We start from the raw sequence: 9,797 nt of genomic DNA on the forward strand, positions 1-9,797 counted from the left end.
AACCAGAGAGTCAAGGGTGATTGTTCCCTTGGACTCTGCTCCCCACCCATTCACCTCAGTGTTACTAGCAGGACAAAGCAGTAAATCAGAGCCGACTCCTCCTAAAGCTCATTAGACATGGAGAGAGATTCACTCTCCCTCCCAGAGTTCTCTTCTCTCCTGCGACTTTTGCTAGCCCCTTCTTTCCTTTTCTAGCTCTGTTAGTACCGGAGCACTGTCACTCTCTCCCATGATGGAATATTCTGTACTTGGATATCCTGGAACCATTCTGAGATATTAAGCCTTTAATTATGGCTGGTGAGACTGAAACACTGAGTTTAAATGTGACTGAATTTTAATCTAAACTGAAGTGGGCAAATATGACTGGGATCACCCTATTCTGCCACAGAGGAACAGGCGAGGCATCTTTCAAATTGCATCCATTTCTCTCTCCAGAGAGACTTCAGCACCTGTGCAGGCGCAGAGGCTCAGGTGAGGTTTCTGTCCTTCATTCTGGAAAATCCTGTCAACTTCATCTCTGCCTCTAACCTGATACTGGAGCTTTTCAGGAAGGGCCATGGCCTCAGCCACAGCTACCAAGAAGATGAGGGAGGAAGCCACGTGCTCCATCTGCTTGGAGCTGATGACAGAGCCCGTGAGCATCCACTGTGGGCACAGCTTCTGCCGCCGGTGCATAGAGGTCATCCTTGAGAACCTACAAGGGATGCCATCCCAGAGGAAGTCCCAATGTCCCCTGTGCCGGGCACCATTTCAAAGGGCGAGTCTCCGATCCAACAAGCAACTGGAAAACCTCATTCAAACTCTCAAGGAGATTGACCGTGAGAGACTGTGTGAGGAACATGGGGAGCGGCTCCACCTGTTCTGTGAGGACGATGGGCAGCCCATCTGCTTGCTCTGTGAGCGCTCCCCCCAGCACAGAGGACACCGCACGGCTCTAGTGGAGGACGTGTATCCAGGCTACAAGGTGAGTAGCCAGAGACTTTTGCAAGGACTGCCTCTCAGGTTGCACATTTTCACTCCAATCAGTTGGAGTGAAAACCATTATCCTGACCCTAAAATAAATTTGGACCATATCATTTTCCTGAAATAGTTTATCACACATCCATGTTGAATTTATTACAGGTCTACCCCGTGTCCATATTGACCTTCAAGGTTGAGCAGAATCCTTTCCTGTAAGAACTTCCTGTAATGATCTTTTCCTGGACAATAGATTTTGCTCTCTGCCACACCAGCCTCGTTCATGGCTTCACCTCCCATATTTAATTGGGACACCACAGCTTGCAAGAGCACAGGGAAGAATCTGAAACCCCAGGGGTCAGAACCATGGCCTTTTAGATACCCACGGTATAAGGAGTGAGGAAGAAACACAGGACACCTGATGTCCTTTGGTGTGGGTGGTGAGGGTGGCACCAAGGGGCGGGAATGGGTGCAGGGGGAGACTGCCCAGAACTGAATCCAGAAAGACACATACAAAGTAACTGTGTGTGAAGAGTGAGGATTCCAACTCAGGGGAACCCGTGTCATGAGAGCTTACCTGACTACCTAGTACTCGGTCAGGGGGTGTGTGATGGCAAAGGCAGGCGAGGCCGTGAGAAAGGAAATTAAGAAGGAATTTGGTATTTCTCAGAGTCTAAATCCTGGTCCAAATTTGGGATTTTATTTGTGGAGGGAAATACTAGGTTGACATTTAAAAGAAACCTCTGAGTTCACAATATAAACATCAAGGAGTAAAATCAAAGTTAGTCCTCTAAGAAAAGGGTATGGAAACACATTTTAGCAAGGATTAAGAAGGACAGTTAAAGGATTTAGAAACAGTGAGTGATGAAGCCTTGAGAGGTTCAGGCACCTCCCACGTTTCTCACACAATAGCTGCTAAAGTGAGGCTCCCTGTGCTGTGCAGGAATGAGGAAGCAGGATTCCTTCCTCCTCTGCCCTGTTGACATTTGAAGGAAACCTCCCCAGTGTGGGGCTCTGTGTCCCCTCATCCTTGATGTGCCTGTGTCTTGTGTGACGGTTCTGGATCCTGTGTCAGGGTGTGTCAGTCCGGAGCACCATCAGCCCACTCACCTCGCCCTGTAACTTCATAAGCAGCTTATTTCTGTAATGGGACAGATCCCATAACTTGCCCACCAAGTTGTTTAAAAAAAGCAACAAAAGGTGATGGACGTGGCCTCAGGAGTCAGACTGCACAGGTCGAAAGATGGTAAGAGTTTCAGTTCTTACTAGATGGGAAGCTGTGAGCAACTTAGTTATTGTCTACGTGAATGGTTTCCCCATCTCTCAATGGAGGCTGAAAATGTGAGAAACTGTGACAGTAACCCTAGAGTTTAGTACGGAAACTAATCACTATAAGGTGACCTCATGACAATTCTTCAGGTGACAGCAGAGCTCCCTCCCTCCCTTCCATGAACTGGCTCTCCTACCTGACTCAGCGTCACATGTAAACAGTTTTCATGTGTTTCAAACACTCTGTTTTATGATTGGTCCAGTACATTATTTTATAAAATATACTTTTAGATGATTTTAATCTTGTACTTTATGCAGCATGTCCCTGGCAGACTGCAGTAATGTAAATAGCTTAGTCTATGGTCCACAGATGAGCTGGGAATCACAGATCGCCTACAGCACAGAAAGATGTTACAATCCTGTCACTGCCCAGGGCCACTGAGGGCATGAGTTACATTAATGCCCTTATGTTGCTTCTTCTCAAAGTCTAAGGACTCAAAAATAAATTCAATGTTATTGTACATCTTGGAGGCTGGGATTCTTCTAGGACCAAATGAGAGTTGTGAAGTGGATAAGCCATAACTCACCCAATTTTTCCTTCAGGAAAAGCTCCAGGCAATTGTGACAAAACTGAAGAGAGAGCAAGACTACTGTAAGTTTCTGAAGGTTTTACAAAAAGATGATATAAGACAATGGGAGGTAAGAATTTGATTTTCTTGTTGTCAAACTATTTTCCAGTCTAGAATATAGGCGTATAGTGATTGGGAAAAGTACTCGTTGATGATTTATTCTCACTAAATCAGACAAAACTGTAGAAACCCAAAGAATATGCCTTTTTCTTTAATATTTGCAGTTCGTTGTCTGAATCTAGGAGTATTTTCCTCTGCCTTCTGTTTCTATTAATAGTAATTAGCTAGGTGTCCTAATGTTACAGGGCAGGGAGAGGGGCAGCCCAAACCCCGCAAACCTGCCTATTCTAAATGGGTTTTGCCATCCGCCATCCGCCGCATCAACACGAAACATAGGAGACTTTAATGGGAAGGAACTTTAATACAATTAGGAAACAATACAGGAAAGGCAAAGAATCTAGTTTCTAAATCAGGCACCCAAAGTTACCCGTCCCCTCGTGAGTAAAACTGCATACAAAAGGGATTGGCCCAGAGCAAGGCCCCAAAGCCTGCTGCAAGTCTAAAGCATCTTCCGGTGGGGACCCACAGAAAAGGGTCAGAAACAACCAGACAAGCCCAGAAGGAAAAGAGCAAAATCAACATCAAGATAAAAGCTGCCATTGTCACCTCCCCACGGGTCTCACCCACATCTGTGTCACCCAGTCCACGACCAAAAGACAAGCGCAGGTTCTTCACGTGTCTCTAGGCTCCATGCGCCTCCTCCAGGTCTCCTTCTGTCTCCATCCTGCTTCCTTCCTTCCTCAGTCTCCTCCAGCTTCTTCTCTTCCTGCTCAGCTCACCTCTCCATTTGGGTGGGGCAGGGAACCTGGAACCTCCCGCTTTCCTGGGGACCACACTGTTACACTAATAACTCAGTCAGGAGAATCACAAATGTTGTGCTCCTTACTTTTCAAGTTTTCAATGACTGAAATTACCTCCTGTCTGAAGATCATGAACTCACCTGGGCACATTTACCTCAGTACAGGGTCTGACCCTCTACATTCCTGCTTCCAATATCAACTTTAGTGAATACAAATAAGAGGACCAGTGCAGGAGACAATCCCATAACTCAAGCTTGTGAGACTGTTGATGAGGATAGAGCTCTGCAAGAACTTACACACTTGCACTGTAGACTGTGGGTCTCTAAGACAGTGTCCGTGGCTGACCAGTCCCTGCAGGATCAGAGACACATTCTTTTATGGAAATATGGATGTAATCCATGCCTTAGTAATCAAATTTATGAGTCATTTTCCTCTTTCAGGGTCTCTTCCCACATTTTCCTATTCTTTGTAGATGTGCACATGTGAAATTTAAACTCCTCCTATCCTCATTTTAAAATCCTCTTTAAGTTTGGTGGGCCTTACTAGGAACTGGCAGGTGGAGATCCCTGTCACTGTAGGCATTGCAACTGCCGCTGTCTCCTCCCTTCTGGAATCTCAGGTAGTGGGGAGAACTTCTGTTGCTACACATCAAATAAGGAACCATGTCAGTGCCACAACATCTACCACAACACCACAGTCACTGAAGCACAGTGTGACTTGAGAAAGCACCCATGGAAATTACACTCTGTCCTCCCCAGAGAAAACCGGTCTCTCAGTGTTTTTCTTAGTCTCATCCATAAGGATGGTAACTGAATCCTGGCTTAAGGCAATAATTGCCGGGGACCAGCCTCCGGCAAAACGTCTTGTCAGGGGTTCCTGAAAGGAACATTATACCATTATACATTATATTCTTTGCAACATTATACCACTAAGGCTGCCTGGTTCCCATCATTTATTACTTTAGGTGTTGTTTTGCTTGTCACCATAATTATATTGATACTCTTCCCATTGTTTATTAAATTGCTTTTCCATGCTATCAATCAGACACATGTTGAGTTGCAAACTATGCAAATGATGGCCAAAAACAAAAAAGGGGGAGGTGCTGCAGGAGGCCTTGATGCCCCAGCCAGATAAGACACTGGCAAGCAGCGAAGCCCAAAGGGCCTCACACCGTGGGGCCAAAGCCAAAGGGCCTCACACCATGGGGCTGAAGATTCCTTGTGCCTCACACCGTGAGGTTGAAGATCTAACATTCCTTTACTTTTTGTTCTTGGTCATAAATAAGAGAAAAATTTCCCCAAAAAAAGTACATTAGGCACTATATTATATGCATCAGTATATTGCAAATAAACGGCATGGAAAATTAAAAACTAATTATTAAATGATTTGGCCTACTTGACAATGGAAGACAACTTATTGAGCATGCCTGACAAGCATTACAATACAATAATCATAGTAGGTCCTTCTATTTTGTTTTCTCTTGAAGTTTCTTGGGAAAGTTTTTAATATGAAGCTATTTGAGTTAAGGAATTTCTAGGTAGAAAAAGTTCTGATAGCTGAACTGCAGCTGGTCTCCAGCTGAAGGTCATGTGAATAGAATAGTCCTTTGATGCTTAGGCTTTAGCTGATAGGGATGCACTGGCGGTTATTCACTGTTTTAAATAATTGTCTAAATGAAAAAATAAGTAGCTTTAATGTTAGGTTTGGTTTATTATCTGTTAACCTTGAAAGCTGCCGTCTAGCTGAGACCTGTAGGGGCCAGTAGTCTATGGGAAACAGAATATACTAATTGTTTATGCTTTACACATGATAATGTATTTTGTTATTATTATTACTAATAATGAATAAATAAAGACCTGCTGAGTCTCTCGGCAGAAGATACTAGCACCTTACCAAGTGTCAGTGTCTCCTCACTACCTCATCCCCTTCCCTTCAGCCCTTTCGTTTTCGCTGACACCGTCTCATCCTTTCAGGAACCCCTGACACGACATTTTGCTGGAGGCTGGTCCCCGGCAAATAATATTTCTGGTAACTATCCAGACCTCCCCTGTTGAAAATCATAGATCCTACCAGTCTGATGTCTTCAATTCAGAATCATTTATATTTGTTACAAACCTTTATTTGAAGAAATTGCCCCCCCACATACACACAAACATAGATAGCTTCTTACATCCCCACTAACGCTTGGTTTTCTCTTACAAATGATAAGTTCTTTGATCTTGGCAAATTTCATGATTCTGCGACTCCTACCCTCTCCTTCTTTTATCTCTGGGATGAGATGAAGGAAAGTGAACAGTTGCCAACAGAGCTAGGATCAGCTTTCCCACATCTGAGTGTCTGCCTCTTGGGCAGGACTCTGCAGAGGGAGCTAGATGCTTTTTGAGCTCCAGGGCCCAGGGGAAAATGACCCACAGAAGCTCAGCAAACTTTCCTGGGGTGTCTGTGCTAAATACACATTACCTGACATTGCCATTTTCCTCATTTCTAACTTAACAGCCCAGTACATTGTGTTCAGTTGTTTCCCAGCCATTGCCACTCTCCATCTGCAGAATTTTTCCAGCATTCAAACCAGAAACTCTATGTCCATTAACAATAACTCCATTGCTTCCTCCTCCCAGCTCCTGGCGGCCACCATTCTACTTGTTGTTTCTCAATTTGACTAGGACCACATATGAGAGGACTCATAACGGTCTTTCCTTTTTGCTCTTTGGCTAATGTCCTTCTCTATGAATCTTCATGATACGTCCAGTTGGGCACGTGTTACAGTTTGCTTTCCCCTGTAGGTGAGCAGATTTGCACTGTGTCTCGGTCACACTGTGTTTACTGACTCACCATAGACGTATGTTTGGTTTGTTTCCCCCTTTTCTGCCCACTTCCTTGATTCTAGAAGAACATAGAGCTTCGGAGACAAGAAATCCAGTCTGAGTTTAGGAATCTCCACAACTTCCTCGATGAGGAGGAGAGGGATTATTTAAGGAGACTGCAGAAAGAGAAAAAGGAGCTACTGGCGAGACTGCAGGAACGTGAAGCCAGTCTGGTAAAGCAAAGCTCTGAACTTGAGAGCCTCATCCTGGAATTAGAGAGGAAATGTGAAGAATCAGCCCAGAATTTGCTGCAGGTAAGAGAGGCTGAGAACTTGTAGGAAAGAAAGGAGGTGTCATCTGTTCCTGACTATTGAGTGGAGAATGATGAGGGAAGCCCTCATGATTCATGATACATCCCTCAGCAGGTATCAACTGCTGCCTCAGCCTCAGCGCCAGGGTCTGGGCATGGATTCCCCACTGAGGACCTTTGTCATAAGTGATCTCTGATAGGGGCTCCTCAGAAGGAAATTAGGTCACTTCTAGCAAAAGGTAACATGATCAAGTCCCTGAGGTCACAGGCTATTGTGAATGCAGACTCCATGACTCCCCACAAGCCTGAGCAAGTGTGATCACGCACGTACACACACTGGCAGGGACTATCCTAGGGGACTGGGATGGGAATCGAATGCATGGGTATCTCACCTGAGTCTCTCTGCTTCCTGGGGTGGAGTACTCATAGCAAGTAACCCCCTGTGTCAAGTGACATGACTTACTGATTTTCCCACACTCACCTGTCTTTGTTTTCACTGTAGGGTGTGAAAGACACATTGAAAAGGTAAGTCTGTCTGAAAACATGGTTAAGGAAAAGTGAGGATATCTCGGGGTCCAGAGCTGAATGGAACATCCACTGCATACGGTCTGTTGTCCATTTATTCTAGGCATTCAGATGTGAAGCTGAAAATACCAAAGGACCCCTCTCTGGACCCTCAAACTGTGTCCAATTTTTCTGAGCTTTACTTTGATTTGAAGAAAATGTTACAGCGCTATCAAGGTATGTGAAGGAAATAACTGCTTTAATCCTTCACAGCAAAGGCCTCTTAATGGTCGCCAAGCTTCCTACCTGTCCTGCTCAGACTCATAGGCAGAGAGGTTGCTGAGCTGTTTTCAGTGGGTCAGGAACACGCTCCCTTGGGTGTAGACAGGGAAGTGGCAAACTGTTCTCTCTTCAGGCTCTTCGAATTCCTCCTCTCCCGCTGATTTGCTGTATCAACCAGGCCAACCACTACCTCATTTTCCCATCCTGAAAAATACAAATATGAACAGATCTTAATTCAGTGAATTTTCATGAAAATTAAATGCAACAGCAAATGTAAAGTGTATAGAACATTCTGCACCATAATGTTTATTGTTAACATGTCATTCAACATTCAGTAAAATTTAAGAAAGGCAGATCAGTATACAAGACTAAGGAGAAAATGGATTATGAAGCCACAAATATTTGAATCTTAATGAAAGCCAGTATTACCAATTCAGAAACCTTGATTCCTATTTGGTGCTTGCCATATTCCATATGTCCACAATTAGAAAATTCAAACTAAATTGTTTTTAATAATTCCTTTGTCTGTATTATCTGAATGAAGCTACATGATTCTCTCTGGTTATAGAATATTCAGTTGCTTAAAACAACACACACATTATTTCAGCGGTTTGTGGTTAGATATGTGTGGCTCACATCTGCTAGGATTTATGCTCAGGGCCTTACAGAGGCCTTATGCTCAGGGCCTTTATGCTCAGGGCCTTACAGCAATGAATGTGTTGACTGGGCTGGGCTCCTATCTGGAGGCTAGTCTGGGGAATAATCCACTTCCAAGCTGACTCTGATACTGGGAGAATCACCTCTTATGATTATGGAATTTAAGACCCTGGCTTCCTTCTGACTATGGAATAGATGCTGTCCTCATCTTCTAGAACACTATGCGCCCTAGAAGGCACCCCTTAGTGATTGCACGGCAAGGCCACTAAGTCTTCAAATAAGCTCAAGGATATGACTTCCACTTACTGGTTACTTACCAAATACCAGGAATGTCTCCAAGCACTAGGCTTCCATTAGCTCCTTCAATCCTCCCCACCATTACTGTTCAGGTGTGATGATTTCCTACTATAGTATGCAGCCTCAGAAAGTGATTCACAGAGCTAAAAGAACTAGGCTGCACTTGAATCCAGGAGGTTGTACTTGAAGTGTTCTGTCTTCTCAGCAAAAAAAAATGTGTCTTTCTCTTTTATCAGTCAGCGTGACTCTGGATCCAGACACAGCTCATTGTGAACTAATTCTGTCTGAGGAATGGAGACGTGTGACCCGTGGCAGCCCCCAGAAGAAGCATTTCAGTATTAAGAGATTCCATGCTTTACCCTGTGTCCTGGGCTGTGAGGGCTTCACCTCAGGAAGACGTTACTTTGAAGTGCATGTGGGAGAAGGAACTGGGTGGGCCTTAGGAGTTTGTCTGGAAAATGTGCAGAGGGACAGGGACATGACCCCAAAGCCTCAGTCTGGATTCTGGGCCATCAGACTCTGCCAGAAGAAAGGCTACATGGCCCTTACCTCTCCGCCAACTCCCCTTGCATTGAAGGAGAAGCCCCTGCTGATGGGAGTTTTTCTGGCCTGTGAGGCTGGACTTGTGTCCTTTTACAACATGAACACTGGCTCCCACATCTTCACCTTCCCAAGGGCCTCCTTCTCTGGTACTCTTCGGCCTTATTTCCAGGTTAATCATTGTTCTCCTTTATTCCTCCCTCCACCACTAGAGTCATTTTAAGAAGAGTCTATTTTGTTTAACCATTATAGAAATATAATGTGAGTTCTACTGGCAAAGAAATTTGGTCTGTTTTCCTTGCTGCTCTTCCCCTAACCTGGAATAGTTCTGAGTTCTCTGTGGACGCGCAATGAGTATGCAATGAATGAATGGATACAGCCACTGTATACATACCACAGAAGATCAGCCTGACCTGCGGGGAAGTGAGTGCAGAGCAGTCATCATGCATCACCCTCTCCATCGCGGGGTTCAGATCTCTGACTTCCAAGGGTCCTGGTCTGACCAGCAGGGTGAGCAGACATCTGGGGGGCTGAGTGCTCCCATTGTGTTTGATACCAACAGAGTCACAAGAGCAGAACAGCAAAAATAGTATTTCTTTTCACCACTGACATGATGGTCACATTAACTGAGAGAATTATTATTATGAAGCAAATTTACTTTTAGTAGAACAGAAATTTTATTGAAGAG

The 9,797-nt window shown here is 44.6% G+C and overlaps 1 protein-coding gene across 1 annotated transcript; it reads left to right on the plus strand.

Annotated features, from left to right (window-relative positions):
- Positions 1-556: 556 nt before the first annotated feature.
- LOC311188404 (E3 ubiquitin-protein ligase TRIM38-like) lies at positions 557-9,332 on the plus strand (the record flags this gene model as incomplete). The annotated part of the gene is made up of 6 exons (XM_084259504.1): positions 557-964; positions 2,830-2,925; positions 6,603-6,833; positions 7,332-7,354; positions 7,458-7,570; positions 8,806-9,332. 6 exons carry the CDS (start codon positions 557-559, stop codon positions 9,330-9,332), a joined length of 1,398 nt encoding a protein of 465 aa, XP_084115630.1.
- Between the last annotated feature and the right edge of the window lie 465 nt (positions 9,333-9,797).

Source organism: Talpa europaea, assembly GCF_964194135.1.
Source record: "Talpa europaea genome assembly, chromosome: 2".
NCBI lineage: Eukaryota > Metazoa > Chordata > Mammalia > Eulipotyphla > Talpidae > Talpa > Talpa europaea.